At 46.1% G+C, this 24,285-nt stretch overlaps 1 protein-coding gene across 2 annotated transcripts in view; it reads left to right on the top strand.

Moving 5' to 3' along the window:
- TNPO3 (transportin 3) overlaps nucleotides 1-24,285 on the top strand; it is a 50,089-nt gene continuing 25,804 nt past the window's right edge. Inside the window, exons 1-4 of one of the 2 annotated variants that reach the window (XM_062579559.1) lie at nucleotides 1-233; nucleotides 19,959-20,159; nucleotides 21,708-21,781; nucleotides 22,592-22,748. In XM_062579559.1, the coding sequence (XP_062435543.1) occupies nucleotides 99-233; nucleotides 19,959-20,159; nucleotides 21,708-21,781; nucleotides 22,592-22,748 (567 nt within the window). In that variant the 5' untranslated portion in view covers nucleotides 1-98. The remainder of the gene's footprint in view (nucleotides 234-19,958; nucleotides 20,160-21,707; nucleotides 21,782-22,591; nucleotides 22,749-24,285) is intronic. The other variant, XM_062579549.1, reaches the window with a different exon arrangement.

The following is a 24,285-nucleotide window of genomic DNA, read 5'->3' as shown; positions in this document are numbered from 1 at the left end:
GGGGGCCGCGCTCGGCGTGGCACCGCCCCGTCCCGGTAACGGACGGCGCAGGGCGAGGAGATGGCGGCGGGCGGCGGGCGGCTGTGAGCGGCGGCGCCATGGAGGGCGGCGGCGGCGGCGGCGGGAAGCCGAGCCTGCAGGTGGTGTACCAGGCCGTGCAGGCCCTCTACCACGACCCCGACCCCAGCGGCAAGGAGCGGGCGAGCTGCTGGCTGGGCGAGCTGCAGCGATCGGTGAGGCCCGGCCCGCGGCGGCGGGATCCAAGCGTTGCGGGGGGGGGGGGGCGGGGGAGCGGTGACGACGGCGCGGAGCGGGGCCCGGCCCCAGGCCGCGGCCCGGCCTCGCTGCCCCGCGGCCTTTTGTGTCCCGTCGGCGGGCAGCGGGCGGCCCGCGGGGCGCTGTGCGCGGGCGGCGCGGGCTGCCCCCGCTCCGCCCTTCTCCTCCCGCGCAGGGGCACGGCGGCGAGTAAAAAGTTTGGCTGAGTTTCACCCCGGGGCGAGCGGGAGCTGGCGGGGTGCCCGCGCCCGGCTCCGTGCGGGTGGACGTGGGGAGCGGCGGCGCAGCGGCCTCTGCTGCCGTCTCGCTTCAGCCCGAAGCGGAGATGTTTTGTAATCCGCAATGCCCCCGAACCCGCTCTCGGGGAGCTGAGGCCGGGCTTCTGCCACGGTCTGCCCGTGCTGCTCTTTTATAGCCAGAACAGGAAAAACGAGCTGCCTTATTTGGCGTAGCCTCTGCGGTAGCCGAAAAGGAGGAAACGGCTGTGGGAGATGTTGTGAAGAACCCTGGGCTAGCCCGCGGCTCCTCCTGGCCTGTGGCTCCGTAGAGCGCACGGGCCCTCCGCGGACCTGTCCGGTGGCAGGGTCCTTCCTGCCTGCTGCTCGCAGCCTGTCTCCCTGTCTGTGGTTCTAAGAGTTGAGGAAAACGGTCAAGCTCCTGCCTTAGGTTACAGTGAGCAGTGGAGCTGAAGTGCTGGTCCTCGCTCCTGAAACCCTAAAGTTGATTGATGTCAAGTTCTGTCTTGCCGGACTTTAGCACCTAGGACTAAATTTAGAAATTGATGTATGGTTTTTGGCCTAGTGATGCTTCAGCACGTTGTCTTGCTGAAAACATATTTATTGCCTCCTGGTTGGAAGGCTGGGAGTGACTTCATTTTCTCTTTTCCCTAAAGCATATTGTTTCTCCAGGTTGTCTTTTGTACTGGTCTGGCTCTGCACTTTGTAGAGCACAGTTCTGGCATCCTTTGTGTCACTGATCCCTAGTTGGCCCCCTCTGCTGTCCACACTTGTCCCCTCAGCCCGCATCCTCTGTAGGAAGCCTTTGGAGGCTGCTTGTATTTTCCAAGGAGAAGCAGTGAATCTTGAATTTCTGATCAGTTGTGTCTAGCGCGCTGCAAGAGCAAGACTTCTGCCCCTTGCACTGGTCTGTTTATCTCAAAGCCTGAATGCTGTGAAGTGTAGCAGAAAAAATTCCTTGGTTTCCTTGAGTGTCTTCCCAAGCAACTTTTACAGAGCTCTGTTCAGCTTCCTCACTTTGTAGGAGATTAGTTCCACAATTGCTGCTTATCTGTTAGATAAACTTCGCTGTTTCAAACTTCTCATTGGCCAGTGCATCTTCAGAGCATTTGTTACAACAAACTCATGTTTTTTCCTTCAATTTACTCGAGCTGAATAGAGTTGAATTCCTAAATATCACAAGAATTTGTAGTATTTGTTTCTGCAGCTATTCTGGAAAGTTTGGGGAAAATCCAGTTATAAAGATGAATCAAGTCTGTGTATATTTAGATAGTATTTATTTAGTTAGTTTTTAGATTAGTTTTTAGTATTTAGTTTTCCTAAAAATGAGGACTTCACCATTCGGAAAGTACTTGGGGTGGAGCGCAGGGAGAATGACTAAACTTGCATTACGTGAGTTTGCCAAATATTGAGTGCCAACCAGGGCAAACAGGCAGCAGTTCTTCTGATCGGTTTGAGACGTGTCGCAGAGTCCTCCGGACCCTGTCACCTTGCTGGGCTGCGCCCTCACACCGGCGTTTAAGGCACCTGGATGTGAGCGTTAGGGTAAGGGGTTTGGTTATGCCTGCGTGAAGATCTTGTTTCAATGTATTTCGGGAGTGCTGTTTCCCTTGCTCGGACTGCGACTTTGTTGTGAGATTACTCCTGTTTCAGAAAGTAAATCTGTAGTTGCAGTGCGAGATGCTGCTGCTTTGTCAGTTGAGGCCTCCTAAACTGCTGAAACCCTACCTGAGAAAGCCCAAGACAGACTAAAGACTCCAGCTTTTTTGCTGTGTAAGACTATAAAGAGAATAAACTGTGCTGCAATTATTGCAGACCTGTTCACGGTAACAGGTAATGCTTTTGCAATGTGCCTAGATGAGTTCCCGATCCACCTTTGGGGCAGAGCGGGAAATCTAGAGTCGGCTGGTGATGCAACAGGCCAAAGGAGCGGACAGCATCCTGCCTTCAGGGTAACCTGCAGGGCGTCAGGGCTGCTCCGACGGCAGTAGTCCTGCGTCAGTGGGAGAGGGCCCTCCCGACGGCTTTGCGGGGCCTTGGGCTGTGCTTTAGCTGCCTGTGCTTGATGCCACGGTCCCATCAAGAGGAGCCGTGGAAGCATTAGGCTCTTAATTTTTTGATAGCCTGGCCTCCTGTGAGGGTGGGGTTTCTCGTTCGTCTCTGTCCCTGTGGAAAGTCTTGTGGTTTGTTTTGCTTAGCTGTGGTTTCTTTGGACGCTTATCTGTGTTTTCTAGATAGTTTTTAAACTAAATCAAAGGTGTCCTGCTTTAATTTAAGCCTTGTTGCCTTCCGTTCCTTGAACACTTCTTTCTGCACTGCTCCCCTTAACTAACTCGCTGTCATACACGTAATCTCTGGTGACTGAACAGACAATTCCTCTGCGAAGCTTCTTTTGTCCTGTAGTGCAGATAAGTGTGTGTGAAGTACCTCAGCAGCCTGGCCAGAAAACAAAGGGGATCCCTTTGCTTTTTAGAGAGAAGTAACTTCTTTTTCTTTTCTCAAGAGAAATGCCTTCAGAAACTCCGTTCAGCTCTCGTCCGGCTCTTTCATGTATACGAAGGTGTTTTAAATGCAAGCAGCAAGCTAGCCTGTCTCCATGTTAAGAGCATTTCTGGTTCTTGCTTTTTATTTGTGCTTATTTGGCCTGAGGCTTTGAGAGATTTTTCTCACAGAGTTTAGTGACAAGTTTTAAAAAGCAACCCTGGTTTCATCTCAGATCCTTGGGCAAGGAATGGATGCTCTGGAGTACAACTTAAATTTGTTCAGAATACGTAACTCGTTTAAATCATTCTTTGCTAAGTTTATTTTGACTTCCAGATGCAAGGCAGTAAGCCAGTGAAAGATGAGCTTTTTTTTTTTTTTTTTTTTTTTTTTTTTTTTTTTTGCTTTGTTTTAACAAAGTAACAGAGATGAGCATTTTTGTTAGACTTACCATCATAACAAAAACCAAATTTGGCTTGCCTAAGGCCCAGAAGCAGTCGTCCATCCCCTCTGTTCTTGTTCAGAGAAAGTAATAACTGCTTCAGAGAAGTGATGTTTTAAGCTAATTCCTTAATAACGGCGTCACAGCTTGCTCCACCGGCCCCTGCGAGGCAGGCTGGAGTGAGCAGGCCCGGCGTGCTGGCTGCCCGTGGCTCCCTCGAGGTGTGAGATCGGCCCCCGTGGTAAGCGGGAGGCAGCGTGACGGGCCCTGACGAAGGGGTGGGCTGTCCGCGGTCGCCGTGGGATAAGATCATGCCCAAACTGTGCTAAAGCTGTGTTACAGCTTTACTTGACAGGTACTGTGGGATCACGAGGAACAGTATTATACCGCTTCTTAGCAGCTTATCTCTATAAGCCTGAAGTTTTTTGATACATGTGCTAAGTGAAGCCTTGTGGTATTAGGGATAGAAGTATTGTGTGCGACGGAAGGACTGAGGCACAGATGTAGAGTTGCGGGTAGCTGACGGCTGAGCAGGTCTCATTTCTTCCCGAAGCAGATGTTAAGAGAAGCGTAGGCTGCTCCCTTATCACAAGAGGTGGGAGACTTGTGCTTAAGAAGCAGCACTGGCTCTTTGCACCGCTGTTGGCTGTTCACATTTGGGGTGTTTAGTCCACTTCAGCAGTGTTGCAGTTTTAATGCTCTCTGTGGCTGTGATCCTTGTAGTGACAAAGCAGAGCTTTACAATGCATGCAAGAAGAGTCCTCAGTTTTTAAGTGTATTAAGAGGATTTGGGAAATGCTGGTGAAAAGCCTGCTAATCGATGGCTGCAGAACGTTCCCTGAAGCAAGTGTATTTTGGAAAGTACTGGCATAAAGGTCCCCCTGCCTCTTCTTTGTGCAGAGAGGCTGGACTGAGGTGGTTAAGTAGCAACATTCCTTTGTACCCACGAAGGCTACTATAAATTGCAGGCCTTAGCTGTAGTTAGGAGCCAGCCAGCTTGCCTTCCAGCTGGAAGGCCATTTCTGAAATTCAGGCCTGTCCTCCTAATATAACTCATTAGCCATTGCAACAGATACCCCTGAAGATGCAATTGCTCTTGTGCAAGGTACATATTGTTAGAGGTTATCGCATCGCTCTCCATCCTTAGAGCTCGGTGCGCTTTCTGCTGCCCTCACCTTCCAGGGGAGGGAGCAATGGGTAAGTGACCTGCCCATAGCCACAGCGAGTGGCGGGCGAAGGGGTGGAAGCGTGCTTGTAGGACTCGTGTGTCGGTTGTACCACTTGGGGAAGGATTGACAGTAAAGATTGTCAATAAAAAAAACCCTTCACCCTCTCTTTTGTGGCTCCTGAGAGCATGGTGCTTAGGATATCAACTTTTATTGCAGGTCCAGCCTTTGTGATGAGCTTTGAGTAAGTATTTGTGTCCGTCGTTCTGCGTAAAGATGTAAAAGCAGCGAATGTAAATGCTTCTGGTGATGACCTCTCTAGGTTGGTCAGTAGCAGAAATAACTGGTTGAACCACACTTCAGCTGTGTGTAGACCCACAGCTTAACAGATTCACCAGCAATTCAAAGACTCGGTGTCATACACTGACACTCAAAGCAGCAGTTACACTTATCAAGTGCTTTCTTATCACTGATGTTTTTTAAATGAGGCCTCACTGTATCTTGAGCTGGATCAAGTCACTTGCATTCAATGGCTTGAGGGTTCTTTCTTTGGACTCTTGTTCTGTTCACGCTGTCCCCATGCAAGCGACGGCTTTCTTAAATAATCCCTATCAACGGGATAGTGTTTGCACTACTTGATTAGAGGCGCAGGAGCAGTTTGTGGTTGTTCGATATTTGAACAGTTTGTTTTTGGTTGGGTACCTTGCAATTTACTGCAGTTTGAACTGCCTCTGAGGCCTGGGTTGCTGCTACAAGTTTTTGCATTTCTGGAATCATGTTGTCTTAAGATCTCACTGTTTACCAGGGTTGTTATCAGAGACCATAATCACTGTGGGGACAAGAAGCTAAAGCTTAAATATTAATTTGTATATGCTCTTGATAGTATGCCTAAGTTATTCTGTGCGGTTAACAGTGTTTCTAAAAGGTATCAGTAAGATATATATAATTATAATAATAATCAATAATAATCATACTATTGGTTATAAGCAAAGTGCTAGTGATTGGCTTGAATAGTTCAAATTTGTTTACCTGCTCCTGTGCTCGGATAGCATCATTGCTTGCCTTTAACTACTAATTTTAGGGGAACAAGGCATGCTGTAACAGAGTATCCCAAAGAGCAGTTGAGGACTTGACTGTTGCATGTATGGCATTGAAAAGGTTTGCTGTGGGTACAAGTTTACCTAAACCACAGAATTTGAAGATCATTCAACCAGCAAAATTGCACTGTATATTTGGAGTTGCGTAAAGTTAGTTCTAGAAGATTTGGGATTTCTTTAATGCACTTGTAGCATACATAGGGTGTAAACTTGTTTCAGATGTGTTCAGTTTTCTGAACCTGATTTCTTAATTGCATCTTCATTAGCTCGTCTTTGGAGTGGACTGTTCATAAAGTGTGTGGTACAGTTGAGCAGCTGAAAGCTGGTGCTTTGTATTTTTTCAATGTGGACTAAGTGTAGGCTGGTTTATGATTTAATGTTGATTTGTAAAATGCTTTCTAAAAGACAGAAATTATATGTGGCTTGTAGCCAGACAGGTTTCATGTAAATGACTAACTATTGATTTTCTTTGTTCTGTCCCTAAAATTAACTTAATGATGATATTGAGTGGAAATCTAACCCCTAATTAAAATAAAAAACAACTTTTTATCAATTGGCATATGCTAGAAATAATTTTTGAATCCCTACTGCAAGCTTTTTAAAGCAAATAAAATCTTGCTGGTTTTGCTCCCTTTGTTCAGAGTTGTGCTGGTGCTGTATGTGTGGAGAGAGGCCCATGAAACACACGAGAAGCAGATTGGCTCTGCAGAGAACACCCAGGAGGCGGAAAAAGAAAGGAGCTAGCTGGCTTCACTCTTATTTACAGACACTAGAAGCCTGTTTAAAGATTTCTTATTTCAGGGTAGCGAGAAGAGAAGTAGATGGAAGGTGAGCAGGTTGCCTTTAGCAGCCTGGTCGCTGCTGCGGGAGTTCCTCTGGCCAAGGAGGCCTTTGGGTCACCTGCTCTGAGCTCAGCCAGAGCAGCGGGAGGAAGCAGGCAGCGCCCGATACGGCCGGTTCTTCCCATCCCTTTGCGAGTTCCCTGAAGGTGTAAAAGCATTCGTTTTGGTATCTTAGGCTGCGCAGCCTTTGTTTTGCCCCATGATGTTGCTATTGCTTGTGTATGTGCTTGTGGCTCGGTGATGACTGTTGCTTGGAGGCTGGCACGGGTTAGGAGTTCTCTAAACCAGCAGACCCCATTCATCCCAAGCTGGAGAGCTGTGTGCCAAAATCTGTGTGCGGCCCAAAACCAGAAACTCATCTTTTAAAGCAGGGACAAGTAAGGATGGGGGACGGTGGGGATCCTGGGCGCAGCGGCAGGGAGAGATGACCGTGACTATCTAGAATCCCTGTTGCTGTGCCACAGGGTGAGGCTTGCCTGACTGCATAGCTGAGTCCTGGGGTGACTCAAATATGTCCTTTGCAGACCTTGCACTGCTTTCCCTGGGACTTGGGTTACTCAGCACTCCCTACAGCCGCTGCGTGATGCAGGCATGATGTGGAAAATGTGCCCGAGTTACACATAGGCCACATGGCTCAAGAGCGTCAGACTAGCTGCTCCTCTTCTAAATTACACACTAATTCCCCCCCTTCCCTGCCTGAAATAGTGTTACAGAACCACAGGGTAAGGGAGACTGGGAGGCACCTCTGATAGTCTCCAGTCCAACCCCCTGATCAAAGCGGCACTAACTTCAAAATTTGATCAGGTCTTCTGGCATTGATAGGAGAGCTGGATTATAATGAGCCATCACTCAAACCATCCTGGTCAGCAGGGTCTTAGCCTGGCTTAGAATTTGTGATTCAGGTTACTGTCAAACCAGTATAAATGAGAAATCTCCAGGTTTGACAGAAAGCTTGTTGCTGCTACGTTTGCTGTTTTCCAAGGGTAGAACTACTGGCCTCAGTCCAGTGGGGTTTTTTGTCTGCTAGGGGCACTTAGCCCGTTGCACTGGGTACGGATGCGTGAGTGGCTGTCACAGAGGCATGTCAGGAGGTCTGTATCAGCAATTTGAGGGAAGCACTGGTTTAAAAGGGCTGTTCTAGAGGCGAATTGATCATTTAGTGAGACTTGCTCGCGGCTTATCTGCCCTCATCAGAGCTGTTGTTAACCTTGCCTTCTGCAGGCCGTTAAGCTCTCCATGGGTTTTTGAGAATTGATGGCATCTTGACAAAGCTTCGGAAGAGGGTCTGTGTGCCAGCACATGAAGATCAGATGTTAATGACCTTCTGCTCATACAAGAGGCTGTATGCGTTTCCCAGCCATGAGGTTGTGTGTGTGTGTCTGTCTTCCCCAGAGTGCAGGGTGGTGTTCTGTCCAGATCTTCTGGTGCTGCTAGCCCTGAGCCTTTGGAACATTAAAATTTACACAGAAAGAAATGTGCCAGCCTAATTGCCTCCTGTGATGAGATGGTTGGCTTGCTGCGCTAGGGAAAGCAGGGGATGTCCTGTTCCTTGATGTTTAGCAAAGGTTTCAGCACAGTATCCCATGCTATTCCTGTAACCACACTGGAGAGGGATGGAACAGATGGGTAGAAAAGTGGCCAGACCACTGGGCTCAAAGAGTAGTGGTCAGTGGTTTGAAGTTCAGCTGGTGGCCACTTATGAGTGGCATTCCTCAGGGCTTGGTACTAGGGCCTGTACTACCAAATGTCTTCATTAGCCATCTGCATGACATGACAGAGGGCACCTTAGCAGGTTCATGGATGATACTGAATTAGGGGGAGCAGTTAATACAGTGGAGTCAGGGCTGCCTTTCAAAGGGCCCTGGATGGGCCCTTTCTGGAGAAATGGGCTGATGGAAACCCCAGGAAGTTTGATGATGGCTGGAGCCAAGCCCTTTCCCTGGGATGTGAACCCTCTGCAACAGATCACCCTGCGGCAGCTGGCCAGAAAGCAGCATTCCCTAAGAGGATGGACAAACCCTGGAACAGAGGCCAGAGTGTGGAGAGTCTCCATCCTGGAAGACGTTCACAACATCTCAGACAAACCAGAGCAACCTGATTTAAGTGGCTTCTGCTTTGAGCAGAGGATTTGACCAGACACCTCCAGATGCTTCTTCCAACTTTATTTATTCTGTGGTTCTAAGTTTCATTTTTTTCTGCTGTCTTACTTAAGTCTTCCTTGCAACAATGTAAATCTTCTGGGGTGAAGATTGCCTGTGGAAGTATTTGAACCCTTTCAAGGGAGGAGGTATAAGATTATAGTTTGGGGAAGAAAATGCAAATTAAGCATTTTGGTGGAAAATTAGCAGGAAATGCTTCATCTGAGGCAAGATTGTTTTCAAACAGCCGACCACATACTTTTCTGAGCTGCAAGTTCTTGAACCTCACAACACCTCTCTCAAAAGACTGAGCCTCCCGTTAATAATTTGTATTTGGGCTACTTTGGTATCCATATCTTAGATTGGCATCCGAGAGACCCCTGGACTAGCTAACTTCTTGAGCTTTCTTCAATTCAGTTTGGTATGCTGGATGAGAAAAGAAATTGCAATGATATTTGCTGGAGTCCATCACCAATTCTGGCCTCTTGATAAAACCAGGTCTCTAGTGTACAAGCTGTGACCTGTTATCTCAGTAACAAACATAAGCCTGACTTGCAGCCTTGAGTGCAGGCTGTAGTAGGTAGAAGATGCCTAACTTGATGGAACTCCTTGAGTCATCTTCAAAGTCTTGTTGAGCAGAAGACTTGATTTTGAATGTATGTCTTTGCCTAAAGCTTGTTTGAATAAAGCGTAGCTGTAGCTCAGCATGTCGATGTGCATTACAGCCGTTCTTCAAAAGCACGTATGAGACTGAGGAGAGGCTTTGCAATGGCTATAATGATTTGCCAACTGTTTTCTTGGCTTGGGAATTATGACCTTGGGTGTATTGTACTTTGGAGGTACTATTTGATTAAAGAATGGAAACAGACAGTTCTTTGTCAGAAGGCTGGGGTATAAAAGAAACACTGTGGCTGCCTTTCAAGCATGAAGCCTTCCCTGTTTTCATAGCTTTGTGGCTCAAGCCAGCCTTTGTCTAAAAAGGACCATAAAATTCAAGGCTATGTTAGGAGCGTCTCTCCCTCATACTTCAGCTTTCATATATATGGAGGATTTGTTAAGAGTTCTGCAAGTTCAGCCAGCTAGGATTTAATGGCATTTGCATGGACTGGAAGCTCCTTTTTCCAAAGCTGATTTCTCCAAAAAGACTTAATTGTCACTGAAGGTTTCTGACTGGAATGAGTGAAGTTGAACTGTTATGGGCTTTTTCCAGTATTCACACCTAATATGATACAGTCGTGAGCCCCTCACTGTTATTCATGGTCTCCTGCTTCATAATAGGAGATTAAATTTTGGGGGAACTTACTTCCAGTGACCATCTAGTTTTACACTGTTACTGGTGCTTGGGGGCAGCTGGGGCCTCCATAGCTGCCTAGAGTCATCTGCAGATTCTTTGTCTTGTCAAACGCCATGAATTTTCTTAAATTCATGTCTCGGGTCTTTCAGCATCTCAGGTTCTGCACTGAAGATACACCATGAGTGCTTCTGCAGGTGCTTGTCTATCTTCAGACTGGTGATCAAAGCTGAGCATGGAGATTTTTAGGATGTTACATTAATTGACAGCAGCTCTGTAGAAGATGTCTGGGGACTTTCTTTGTCTGTTTGCTGTTCGGTGAGTTACCAGCTTTAACTCTTCCATGCCTCAATATGTGATGCCTGTTTCGCTGCACTCGCTCCATCTGTACTGTCACCAGGGTCTCATCAGCTGAATAGCAGGGTTTGAGGTCACTTCTACAAACTGGTGGGCCTGAAAAAATAGGTGGTAGGAGTCAGCCGGTTCCCTCAGGAACAACCCACGATGTTAGTTGGCATAAGTTCATTCGTTTATGTATAGGATTGGAGCCAGAAGGTGACACTGCCAGCAAGCGGTCCTCCTCTGGAAGTGCTGTCCTGTACAGCTTGTAGTGGCCACAAGCTATAGCTGTGTTGCCTGCATGGAAAAACTGCACAGGCTGGAGGAACTGGGGGCTGCGGCAGGCTGAAGGGAAGATGATACTCCCTTTTCTTTCAAAGGTTTCCCTGGTATGAAAACACTGTAGTTTAGGGACAAGGGCCACCACCAGAGCTAGTGGGACAGTTTTGTGTTGAAAGCCAGTGCCTCTGAATCGGGTGGTTTCTCAGAATGGCAGGCTGTATTTTGGGGATTGTCTATTTTCATTTTGCAGTATGCTGTGGCAAATTATGCAGTATGTGGGCAGTGAATGTGCAAGGCTGGTAGACGTGACCTCCCACATAAAATTCTTCTGCCTCTTGGACAGTGCATCTTTTGTGAGAAGCGGATGCAAGATTGCCTAGTTTTGGGAAGCTGCAGGTTCCTTATCCTTAACCACAGTTTCCAACCTCCCTTTGAGGTCCTTTTTAGATACGAATTTCCTTGTAACTACAAGCTGGCCGTCTCTTCTCTACAGGAACGACACAATCTTGCCAGCTCCATTTCTAATTCCAGAGCTGAGGCTTCTTTGCAGGCTGCGTTTGTTTAAGAACTTGGATTGCGTCACTGTAAGTGCTCTCTAAACACTTAAAATAGATGTGGCGTTATCTCCCCTCCCTTGCCTGTTTTTTCCCTAGGCCTATAGCAAAAACAACGTGATCTGTTTACAGGGTCTTGGTTGGAGCGCAGAAGTGAACGTGCTGAGTATTTTGTATTTTAGTAAGGGAAAACTATATTAAAGCACCTCAGACTCTTTGAGTATGAGTGTGTACCACGTCAGTCCCTTGAAAGGTCTTAGTTTGCATCTCCTGTGTTGTTGCAATCTTGTTGGCAATCCTACAAGGAGAGGCTCGCAGGCAGCTGGGATGTCTGTAGTGGAGATCTTCAAACATCAAGCCTTCAGGTGTGCTCTCGGTTCAGCTGGGGGCTGTGCAGAGAGGAGACCAGCAGGTAGCTGGGTTTATGGCAAATCGGACTGGGAAGCAGCTTGTTGGTACTCGAACAGCAGCGGCTTAATAGGGGCGTGAGGCTACTTTTGTGGATAAGATTTATGAGGACCAGGCTGGGAAGTTTAATGTGGATGGATCAGGCGTGAGGTATTCCTTCTGCTCAGTTGCTTTTTCTTTTCTTTTATTTCCCTTCTCTTAGAACAATTTTATTTTTAATGTGCTACTTTGATTCTGAATCTTAATGCTTCTGCAGCAGACTCCTGTCCTCCCGTATGATGCTGATAATCTTTTTGTCTGTGCTCCAGATAGCACCAGAATGGTGAAACTAGCTAGGCATGGGTCTATTTTCCTTGTGAAAAGTGATTGAACTGCAGCAAGCAAACAGTAAAAAGATGAAAAATACATTTGATTTTTGCAAATGTTTTCAATTATAATTTTCCAGAGTTCTAACACGACAAACTGTCTGTAAATGAATGCCTTCTCATCTACCGATTTGTTAAAAATCGAAAGAAGTATTGCTTTTTTGTGGGTAGGGTTTTTTCTGTGTGCGAATGAGGTCCCTAGGCTCGCCTTGTTTACATCTTGGTCTCTTGTTGTTGCAGTCATGTAAATACCCAACTCATATTTCATACCAGTGTTAAATGTCAAGCTTCAAATGTTCTGTGTTTTAGCATTTGGTTTGGGCTGTTATCTGTCTGTAGAAGCTGGGTGCATCAAGACAAAGCCCTTTGGGTGTTGATCTTTAGAACTTAATAATAAGAGTTTGAGCTTCCTTTCTATTTTGCTCCATTTTTACATCAAAATTAAATTTTTGAACCCCGGTATAAAGCTAGATATATAGCCAAAGAAAATCTTGTGCATGTAAGCAAGAGTATTTGTAGATCCTAGGAAAAGTGGAATTTAAGCCCGCTCGCTCTTACGACAAATGGAAAGGACGACTCATGGTTTGCTTGTAAGATCTCAAAGGCAATCAGCTCCCTCCCTCCCTCCCTCCCTCTCTGCAAGTCTCAGTGCTTTTGTACAAGGTCAGTTTGATTCCTGCTGTAAAATCGCTTCTTTCTAATGTAAAAATTCTTTCATAAAGTAATGGCGAAGTCATACTCAATTTATTTATAATATGATTAATGTTAGGCCCTAAGCACAGCAGTCTACAAGCAAGTGCCTGTACTCTAGCACTCTCTGGTTTTACCCAGCAGGATGTAAGAAACAATGAAAATGAAACAAAATGAAGAATGGTTTGGGTTGGAAAGTGAAGACTTTCTCTTTGAAATCATAGTTGACTAGGTCCTCAGAGGTGCCACCCTCAGTGCAGTTTGGGAATGTGATATTTGTTTTTCAAGCTGGGTTAGCTAATGCTTTCCTTCATGGACCTCTCTGGAAATCCAGCTGGAGCTGAGTCTGTAGGTGAAAGGAAGGAATGAACCTTTGGATTCAAAACTTCAAGACAGACCAAATTGCTTGCTTGCAGAGTAGTCTTTCCTGCCTGTTAGTGTTCATACATCCTGCATGTTTTCAGTAGGAGGATGATAATTATTTCAAACAAACAAAACAAAACAAAAAAAAAAAAAACAAAAAAAATCCCCCAAACCCCAAGAGCTGGGATGGTTTGAGAAGGTCCTACCTGCACACAACTGATCACGATGATGCATTGTCTTCCTTCCTATAAATGGTTGCAATCTGAAGGATGCTCTTAATTTGCTTCTCCCCGTCCTTTTTTTTTTTTTTCCATCTTCAAAATACTTTCTTGTCACATGCTGAGAAAAATTCCCCAACTGTCTTAGTCTCCTGAAGTATTTGACTGCTCTCTGCTCGTTAGTGAGAGTCACCTTGCCAGCAGGTTGGAGTAAGAGCTTGGAGACTGAACCTCGTAGAAATGGATTTGGTGACTAGCTGGCCCATCTTCCAGCACGCTAGCTCCATGCTTCGCTTGTGCGTAGCGGTAAGATTTCAAAATACTATCAAAACTTTCCCCAGTTCTGCTGGACTGTTTTTTCTACGTGTGCTCACTTACGACTTCGGAGACCCCTCTGATTAGGGAAGAGCCTGCCTCCCTTTGCAGGAGTGAAGCCGGTGCTGTGCTGTGTCAAGCAGTAGGGACTGGTGGTGCAGGTTGTTTGGGGTGCTGCGCAGCACTCTTGTAGTGACGGGTCTTTAGAAATGTCACATGCTCATGCTGCTCCCTGTAAATGTCATTCCCTGAGCTACGCTCAGAAGTCTTTACCATAAGCTTCTTAAAAATAAATATTTTCCTATTCTTGTATTCAAAAGGGTCTTGTGAGCCCTCAGGAGAAGAGTGAACCAACAATGCAGTTGATGCAGCAAACGGGGCAAAGTAGAACTCGGATATCTGATAACTGCAGCCGAAGGCTAAGCATTTATTTGTTTATTTTCCCAAGTTGACACCTCTAAAGATCTTCCTCAGGTGTTCTGCTGCCATACCTATCTATTTTTGCTAAATAAAACCTCAGAGGTTTTCTATGTGTATATTGATTGGCAGTCCAAATAATCCTACCTGGAGCAGTGTGAGAGAATGCAAACTTACTTACTGATGCTTACTGGATGCTTACTGCAGCTCCTGAAGGGTTTATATAGTTTTTGAATATGCTGAAGAAACTTCTTGGCGCACACTTCTTTTAATACTGTCAGTGATTTGTATTCACTAAACCATTAATTTTGCCGTCGGTGTAAATTGGGGATTTCTAGCGCTAGGTTCTCAGCTGCAGAGCAGAGCTGGCCTTCCCTGACTTTGGTTTGCAAGCTTTTTGGTAGGATCTCCTCACCCGCGTCCTTGCTGAATCCCCGTTCTGCTGCTGCTGTTTCAGTGTGCAATTGCTCAGATCCAAAGGCTGTGGAAAATGTCTGTTAATGCAGTTGAGACATGTTTTAATACAATTAGCAGAGGGTCTAGTGTGGTTGTAGATGTTGTAGTTAATTTTTTATTTGCTTAAGAAGGGCTTTTTCTTTGTTGCAAGCTTGGGTATTAATTGATGAGTATAAACAACCGTAGGGACGTTTCTGTCAGAAACACTTACAAATTTTTGCTGCTCCCTGTGTTGAAGTTTTCATAGGCAAGTTATATAATGTGGTTTTGGTAATAGCTGGAGTTGTTGGGGAGAATTTATTAAATAGACGGTGGTCACAGTCACAGAACAGCAAAGAAAGGATCAAAGGCGCACGAGAGCCCGGGAGGTTGTTTTGAAGGAGGCAGCTTCGGAAAGGCACTCGCCTTGAGCATCGCTAGCGATGGCTTCAGAGCCTGCCGGGCTCCCTTTGAAGGCGAGCTCTGCAGAGGGCAGGTTTGGCTGCCGCCCGCCCGCCCGCGGGAGCCCGTTCGGCCGCAGCGGGCTCTGGGCTCAGCCGGCCCCTCTCCAGCCTGTTGCCGGCAGGGACTGCAGCGCAGCTCAAAGAGAGAAGCAACTCGTAGGAGAAACGCTAGTCTGGTGTTTGAGGTGAGGACTGTCTGGCTCTATGACCGAATGCAGCCAGCCTCCTGCCGGGCAGAGATGTGACAGGGACCTACATTTAAAGTGAAATTACGGGCCCATGGAGAACGTGTGTGTCTGTATCTTCTTTAAAGCTGTAAAGAGTGAAACTGTCCTCCTGCTCGTATCTGGATATTGCAGCTGATGGTGGCATGTGATATATTGACCCACTGCTGGGCTGAGCGTAAGCCAGTTATTGTGCTTTCTTCTAACTCTTTTGGTTGCATTTGGATGCAAATGTTTTCTTGATTTTTTTTTTTTCTTCTTCTGAGTTGAGCTAAATGGAGAAGGGGAAGAAGAGACTGGAGAACACCAGAGTGCTGAACTTTTGGGGGTGGTCTGAGGGTCTCTGATGTACAGTGGTCTCAGGTCTGCATACTTTCGAATTTGACAGATCAGGTACTAATTTATAGGCTGAACTGGCCTTATAAATATTTTCTGGCAAAATTTCAAGGAGTAGATCTGAAACCTTGAGCAACTTGGCACGCTACTTGTTCCCTTGTCTCTCCCCGATGAGCGGCACTGCATTACACTGCAGACCGCTGCCTGTTTGGTGTGTCTCTGACCACTAAATTTGATGTCTGCTGTCTTAAGCATCCATCCTGCGATGTGTTGGAGAATGCTGTGGGCTTTGCCTATCCACATTTGCTATAGTATGTAGGTAGGTTTTTGAACGGAAGCAATACAATCCTACATGGCTAACTTGCCTTTCAAGATGGACTCTGGTATGGGAGAGGATCCCGGAAGAATGGACAAGTAGAAGCTGAGATGAAAATGAAGATAATTTTTCTCTCTTAATTTGTTAATGTTCAAGCACAATGAAGTCCAGACTTTGATCATAGCCTTCTGTCATTTTTTGGTGCTTTTGAATGGGCGACTCTTCTGCGTTTGGAAACAGTTATGAGTTAAATCAATGAAAAAGTGATATGAACGATGATTAGAAATTGAGGAGCACTGGGCTGTCTTCCAGGAAGCCCTTGTCCATTTAAGAAAGGAAAGGATCTGTATCACATAACTGAGAGGGGGAATGACGGCAGCTCCAACAGCTGTAAGAAAGGCAGAATTGCTCATGCATGCGCAGTCTCTGGTAGAAGACTGATGAGAAGAAAGGATTTTGAAGAAGGCTTTTTAAGTATATGAAAAACAAAATTTGAATTCTGATGTTTCTCTGTTTCTAGGTGTAAATGGTGGAATGCATGATTGTGCATCAAAGAGGAAGAGAAGTGGCAAATTTGTTTTATATTTGGGGAAATCCAGGCAATAAGTTCATGTGACATAATGAAATGCTATCCAGTGTAATGTTGAGGTGCAAAAGAAACTCGAGCTGAGTGCCTTTTAGTTATGAGATCCAATAAACGTGAGTACAGGAGTGTTTAAAGAGGCTGGATGAGCTCTGTGTTCCGCTGAACTTGGATTTATTGGCATAACCACATGTGCCTACTATTTCTTTTTGGCTGGGGATGTGAAGGCCTGGAGGCAGTCCACAGCAAACACCAAGCAAAGGGCTTTCATTGGAAGTTAAGACTGGTGGCTCTGAACTCCTTAATATTTTATTATTACTTTTACTGTTATTGATCACTGGAGAAGTTCAAGAGAACTGCATGGAAGAATCCAAGCCCTGTGTTTACAGGTGCTAACCATGAGGCCTAGGTTCAAGAGAGAAGCTGAGCTAGAGTTGGGAGAGCTCTTGGATATTGTAAGATGCGAAGATTTCTCAATCTTTACTGAGAATTGAGAAGCTCAGTCTATACTTATTTTGCTTATGTGGGAACATATACTTGACGACAGATGTGGTTTTCCTTCTGAAAATATGGTGATACAGCTGGAAGATGAGGCCAGACAGACTGCGTATTTTTTAAAGAGTATTTAACCACAGGAACAACTTGCCAAAGATTCTGATTGAATCTCCTTCCCTAACAAGCCTGAAATCAGGACTGGGTTTGTGTTTGTTTTGTTTTGTTTTCAAATAGAGGATTTAGTTTGGATTGGATTTAATTCAGGGAAGTCTTGCAGCTTAAAGGGTGTCATAGATGAGGGGTGCAAAGCCATTGCCACATAGCACGGTTCAAGCTCAGAAGTGCTCCTCTGAAGTACCACTTCCTAGTCTAAGTCAGTTAAATTCCTATGTTTTAACCATGCTAAACCAAAGAGCGGTAACCCTGCTCTATTATAGACATCAGCTCATTTTTAACTCCTTAAATTCACATACTGCAAAAAATTACCAGTTGTTTAAGGGGGCGTTAGGTTGTCATCTTCAGCAGAGTAAGATAGTAGTCTGTCTTGTTTTATCTTTCAGTGCTGGAGCTGGAGACAGTTAATGCCAAGGTGCCTTTGTGCAGAGGGTGTTTGAAGTTTGAAAAATAAAAGTATCTGTGAACAAGATGTGGGTTTTACGGTAGCCTTGGTGCACCGTGGATGTCTGACAGAGCCCTCCGTTCGCTTTGAGATGCTCATGCAGGTATTTTGCATAACCTCCTGAAACCAAACTGTACCGTCACCGAAAAAAAAGCCTTCGTTACACGACAGGGTGCCGTCTGCTGTGCAGCCCGGCCGTGGCGAGAGCGGCGAGAGCGGCGAGAGCGGCTCGCTTGGCTGGGTCGCTGCCTCCCAGAGCTGCTGCGCGTGGAGGCCCCGTGGTGCGTAGGGCTCGGCCGTTCCGATAGCTGACCGGGGGCGAGCACTTGCTGCAAAGCTTTTTTTTCCCCGTGTGCTTTTTCCCTCTATGTAGGCTAAGGAGCAGAAGTTGATGATGTGGTTTGGAAAAAGAACAGGCTGTGCAGTCTTCTCTAGTGCCACATGTGTGACAAGGAGAGAGGTGGCTAAGGGACAGGAGTTTGAGCTGTGATTGGGAAGGATGAGGGGAAGGCAGTGATGCGTGTCTGCTTTTCCGTGTGGAAGTTTCCTCCAGGTACAGTAAGAGGATGTCTTCTCCTGGGGTTTCTGTTCATCGCAGCAGCTGCAAAAAGTTCACGAAGAACATAGACCATTGCTCATGTAGATGACAATATCACCTCCTGGGTTTTTGTTTGTAACATGTTTTTTTTTAAGGTGGACAAACAATCCACTGTACAGTAGATGATGAGATTAATATTTTAATACATTTTAGTTGTTCCCTTGACAATGCTGCTGGACCTGGATAGACTTTTGTTAAAGTCCTCCTCTGTCCTGGGCGAGGATCCTGGCTTGTTGGGCATTAACACACAGCTTTCAGGGAGCTCCTTGTTTTGGAGTAAGACGTTTGTATGTGGGCACTGTTGGCTGGAACGGCTGTTATTTCCCCCAGTGAAGAGAACTAGAAATAACCGCCACGTTCCTGTCCCATGACCAGTTCACCTTATTTTAGATGGGGGCGATATCTTTTGGAGTCTGATAGAGTGACTTTCACAGTGATCATAGTGATAGAAAACATAATATGATGACCGTTAGATGTGGTTAGCCTGACACTTCTGAGGGTCCATGGAAGAAGAGAGGCTTGGGTCCAGCAGTTTTGTTTGTGGTGCACGTCAGAGAAGTAGGCTGAGTCACTTGATGTCAGTCACCTTTAGGAAAGCACAGGGTAAATTGTGTGAGTGGTTTGGTTTGAGCTGAAATGTGCACAAAAACTTCATATTTCAAGTATTTTGGAAAAACAAAACAATGTTTAACAAAAAGAAATGCATTTGCCAAAATAAAGTTTCTTTCCAAAGAGAGAGAGTCTCTTCGATTCTGATAGTCCTCTTCACTTTCAGTAGTTTCTTTCCATACTTAGCTTAAGTTCTCCAGCAGTAGCTCTGCTCTCCCTTGGTTGGATTCAGTGATGGCTGGTGGACCTGACCGAGCTTTCCTTCCTCAGCTTGCTTAGTTTTCCCCCTTAGTCCTGTACAGGAAGTCTTCAGCAGGTTTAACTGGTGTCCACATCGTAAAGTCCTCTGTGCCTGCCCGTTCTCTCATGAGCAGGTCGTATCTAGCAATTCTGCTCCGTGGAGATGAATCAGACTTCTAGGAATGATGTATGCAAACCCAGGGGAGGGAGGAAGGAGTATTTTCATATCTTGTGTCATGGCAGTTTGGCTCGTTAGTGCTGCTGAGTTTGCTCTGTGAATGTCATCTTGGGAATGTGAGAGTGGCACAGCAGTCTGGGAGGCAGTGCCGCGTGCGAGGGCCGGTCCCCTGGCTGGCTTGGCTCTCTCCTGGTAGGCTGTGGTCTAGCCCTCCAGAGAGGGCAAAGCCTTCGCTTCATGCCAGTTAGAGGGCTGTTCTTTGCCTCCCTCCTTACCCAGGCCAGACAGATGAGCCGCTGATTTCCCTCTTTATTGGCTCCCATGCAAGATCTTTAGTGTATCCGCAGTCTGCTCTGGAGTCATTGGCTTCAGTGTATGTTATTAGCACCGGAGATTTGCCCGATGACTTCAATCTTGCAATTACGTGTCATTATTTTGATCTAGGGAGACCTTTATACTGTTCTCCTTTTCCATTTGTCCCTTGCTGAGCTCCCTCCATTCTCATTGATATATAATAGGAGCAGCAATTATCTATTGTAGCCTGAAAAGCCTCTTTTGTAGCTTTTTAGTGCAAGGATGTGCATCAGATATGCTCTCTAATCTGTTCTCCCACAGGGAATTCAGGTAGCTGAGGCACTGAGCAGCTCTGCTGATGTCAATCGCGTGCTGGAAACAAGACTGCTTATGTGAGGTATCAGGAGGGTGTCGCTGCCCTGGCGCCAGGCCCTGCAGCAACGTGCTCGGCATGGACTTCCCTGCTGACAGTCTTCCCTAGAGAAGTGCCGGGGGCTGTGTGTTTTCTTCTGTGGGAATATGGGCTTTCCCTCATCTCAACACATGACTTTGTATTGTAGAAAACCCACTTCAAGCCTGCTGATACCCACCGAATTTGTTCCACGTTTCTCTTCCTGCTTGCTGATGATGCTGTGGCCTGTCTCTAGGTTCACGCGTGGGAGATCTCAGACCAATTGCTGCAGATCCGGCAAGATGTGGAATCATGCTATTTTGCAGCACAGACTATGAAGATGAAGATTCAGACTTCATTCTATGAACTCCCCACAGACTCGCATGCTTCGTTACGGGACTCGTTGCTGTCCCACATCCAGAACTTGAAAGACTTGTCACCTGTCATCGTAACCCAGGTAGGCCCCACGTTGAGCGGAGAAGAGGGAAGGAGCCGTTCTCTAAACGGCTGCAAGAGAATAAGGTCCAAGGCTTGCATTTAACAGTAAAGCCTGGACAGTTTGTCTTGGCTGTCAGAGCTAACTGGTAGCCAGGCTTGTTTTGCAGCCCTACTAGAGCCATTCTTTACAGTAATTGCTACCTTACCTGGAAGAGGAAGTGTAGATGCTGCAGGTCACGCTGACCGTGGCCATCTCCAGCTCTGTCACTTCTGTTTTTTTGACACACCTTTGGTCTCACTTGGTTGCTTTTCCTCTAGTGCAGAGCAGGGATAACAAAGTCAATGCCTGTGGCCAGCCAGTCGTGTCTCCCGTACAGGATTGTTTGCTCTTGCTGATCATTGGATACCTTTAGTTAAATCAACTACTGTATCCTGTTGTTTGCTGTTTGGAGAGAGTGAGAGGAAGAACAGCTATTCCTATTTTTTTAATGCACTCAACAATGGAATCAAAGGGCAGATTTGTCCAGCAGTGCTCTGAGCGACTGGAAGGGTTTCTTCTGACGTGCTTTTATGTTTTCAGAGGACTCCTTCCTTCTGAGAACATGCATTCCAGTTATCCCTCCGTCTCACTGACATAGCGTTGGGGCACAGTGGTGTTCAACACTGCAGACTGAGGCGAGGCTGGCTGTTCAGACCCTAAATAACCCAAAGGAGAATATCGCATGTTCCTGTTGGGGCAGCGGATGTTCTGAACTTGACCACAGTTGCAGTTGGATTGGGTCTGGATGATTTTTAACTTATTCCCCCCCCCCCCCAAAAAAAAAAAAAAACCCCACCTAACTCGTAACATTTGAGAATAGGTAAGATACTACAGGGAGACTAAAGGAGGATGTTTGCAATATACCTTCTGACAGCTAACTTGAAACACTTTCTCTGTACCTGGGAAAGCACAGGGAACTGGGGTGTGATGGTATAGGAGAGTGCAAGGAGTAGTTCAGACTTGCAGACCTCCAGCACCTCAGCCCGACAGAAACAACTGTATTTATTGCCTGTGATGGAGTGATAGGGCCAGCGCTGCCATAGATCTACTAGAAATAGCTCTGACAAGTAGGTATCTTAGAAGATGACATGCTATCTGTCACTGAGTACATCATCGGCAAGAGACAAACTGCTAAGACCTAGAATCTTAGAATCTGTAAGGTTGGAAGGGACCTCTGGAGATCATCTAGTCCAACCCCCCTGCTCAGCAGGGTCACCTAGAGCACGTTAGACAGGGTTGCATCCAGGCAGGCCTTGAATTGTTCAGCCCCTTCTTTGCAAAGGAATTATGCACACAACAGGGATATGATGAATTAACTCCCCCTGCCCTGCAAGCCCTGTGTTACCTATGAGCCCTAATGAGGGCTCAGTTTTGACCAAGGGTCAGCACCTTCAGTGCTGCCACCCCTCCAGACAGGGGAAACCTTGTGCTGTTGGGTGGAATCTAGCAGTCTTGGGTTTTAGCAGTAGGTTTTTAACGATCACTAATCTGAGCTCTGTTTTTTCTGCTCTTCTCTTCCCCTTTTAGCTTGCTTTAGCAATAGCAGACCTTGCCCTGCAAATGGCTTCTTGGAAAGGCTGCGTACAAACACTGGTTGAAAAGTAAGTAACTGCTTATATCATTAAACTCTGAATTGTTCGTTGAGTAAACGGTAGTGGGTGGACCTGCACAATCCACAAAGGCACACAGCAGGAAATGGCCAGGGGACAGGGAGGTATCCTGATCAATAACTTAAAGTGGCTTGGATTATATTAGGGAGATAGGCTAGAGGGGAGGAAGTGAGTCTCTTTATGGCCCTGTGTAATAGAGGCAGTGCGCAGCTCTGCACACTTGGCTTTCCGAGCCACATTGATTTTTCTCATCTCCTGTTTTGTTACTTTATGATCCCTCATCCTCTCCCATTTTCAGCCTCTAGAGCAGGATTGAACAGAACGCTCCAGTCATTCGCTGCTGCTGTTCAGTCAGCTCTTGTTGCTGTTCACTGTCCTGAGGCGCTGCCTTCACTTTGCTGGCACAGCCATGCCTAATTTTTGTATGATGGAGTTTTTAGCTGGCATGGAGCTGCCTTGTGTTCGCTGACATGATGATATCACATGCTGTGGTACTGTTGTACTGGAACTGTTCTGTTCCAGATAGTAGCACCGTGTTATGGTTGTCCTGTGGTGCTTGATTTGCTTGTAGGACAGGAAAACTTTTGCCATTTTTCTCAAACCAATTGTTGAAACTCTTGAGCTTTAGCATTGAATCAGACACATCTCATCAATGCTGTGCCTGTACAGCTGGACACTCAGGTGTCTGGAGTAAGTCTTCCATCTCCAACTGTGTTACCTAATTTATAGCATGTAGCTTCTTTTTTGTGTGCTTAACTATCACCTGCCTTCATGCATTGTCCTCTCTCTCCTTTGTTTCAGGTACAGTAATGACGTTACATCACTGCCCTTTTTGCTGGAAATCCTCACGGTGCTGCCAGAGGAGGTTCACAGCCGATCCTTGCGCATTGGAGCCAACCGCCGTACTGAGATCATAGAGGATCTGGCTTACTATTCCAGCACGGTCATCTCTCTGCTGGTAAGGAGATGTGACACTCGCTGTGACTGAGTGCTCTTAAACCACCGAGGAAGTTCACGCAGTCATTTTTCCCCCTCTGTATCACTGATTCAGGTTATCCCATGTTGGGCATGATCAAAAAGCTGTTTGGCAGCTGGCAGGAAGTCTATGTGAAACAAGCTGATTTTATAGTCCAGTTCCAAACAGAGGAAAGTCTTAATCAGAATCACAGTGAGGTTCCTACTGTTAGCACTGAACTGAAAATGGGGCTGGTTATGGAAACTTAATAACTTTCTCATCCCCTCAACTGGACTGTATCATCATTGTATGTGATGATAAGAGTGCCAGGGCTTGTCTTCTGGGCCTGTACATTTTAAGTTCAGGAAAATGCTGTTAGCCTCCTGAACTGTAAATCCAGTAATTGGCTAGGACTGAATTCCTGCACAGGCTATGGCAGTCCTGGGTTATCTGATGGCTGAGCAAGAAATTACTTCAGCCCATTATGGTACATGTACTGATCTGTTAGAATAAGGGCGTTTGGATACTTAGAGGCTTGGATTTCTGTTGCTTGTAATGTCCTCTCCCCTTCAAACATAAGTACGTGTGTGATAAACTGAGGATATGTATTTAACTGCACATCATATTTAGTGTTGGCCAAATGACATTTTAATGTTGTCACAGTAACTACCCAAATGAGAAGGATATAGCTAAATTTCCTGGGGTTTTTTTTTTTTTAGACGTGTTTCCCTTTGAGGGAGCATTCAGACTCTCCAGGAATCAGATTGTTTTGGGCCCCAGAGTAGGGCAGGTTTGGGGAGCAGGATATAGGCATTGAGGTAAATTGCTTCACAGGCTGAAAGGAGATGGTTGAAACAAATCCAGCCCTGCTCCCTGCTAGCTCCTTCCTTTCCAGAGAGCCTTTTTTTTTTTTTTTTTTTTTTTTTTTTTTTTTCCCAGTGTTTTTTGTGCTCAGGAAATGAGTGGCCAGTCTGATCCCTGACTTAAGATTCAAATAAAGCATGTACCTTAGCTCCTAGAGCTTCCTGTTATTTTTACCATTTCAGTGCTTATTTGAATAAAACAAGATGATGTACCCTTGGCTGTGCATATTAAGACTGTAATTCCACCAAGCAGCTGGTTAATGTCGCTGTACTCCAGGTGGAGTCAAACTTCGGTGCATTTAATTATAGTATCTAGTCTGAAGTCGTTTCTGTGCTTTGCAGCCCCATCTTTCCTTGCTTTACTGCCTTGCTGTCTTGGGTCTGTGGTGTCTCACTGTTGTCTTCCAGCTGCCTGCCTTTTGCCTAGCTAGTCTGCTGACCAGTATTCCTCTGTTAATTGAGTTGTAGCAATTGAATAAAGAAGGACCTTACTTTGGATCCCTAATGTTTTATCCAGTTTAAATTACACATACTTTGCTGCGCCTTTTTATTCCATTTCTCTGAATTACAGAATCACAGAAGCTGCCATATCTCCCTTTGATATATGGGTGTACCCTTTGCTGTTAAACTGTAGCTTAGATTTCTGTTTCACTGAGGAGCAAAACTGCATGTAGGGT

Source organism: Rhea pennata, chromosome 1, assembly GCF_028389875.1.
Source record: "Rhea pennata isolate bPtePen1 chromosome 1, bPtePen1.pri, whole genome shotgun sequence".
Classification (NCBI taxonomy): domain Eukaryota; kingdom Metazoa; phylum Chordata; class Aves; order Rheiformes; family Rheidae; genus Rhea; species Rhea pennata.
The sequence above is the reverse complement of the archived record's forward strand: the minus strand, read 5'-3'. Positions and strand labels throughout refer to the sequence as shown.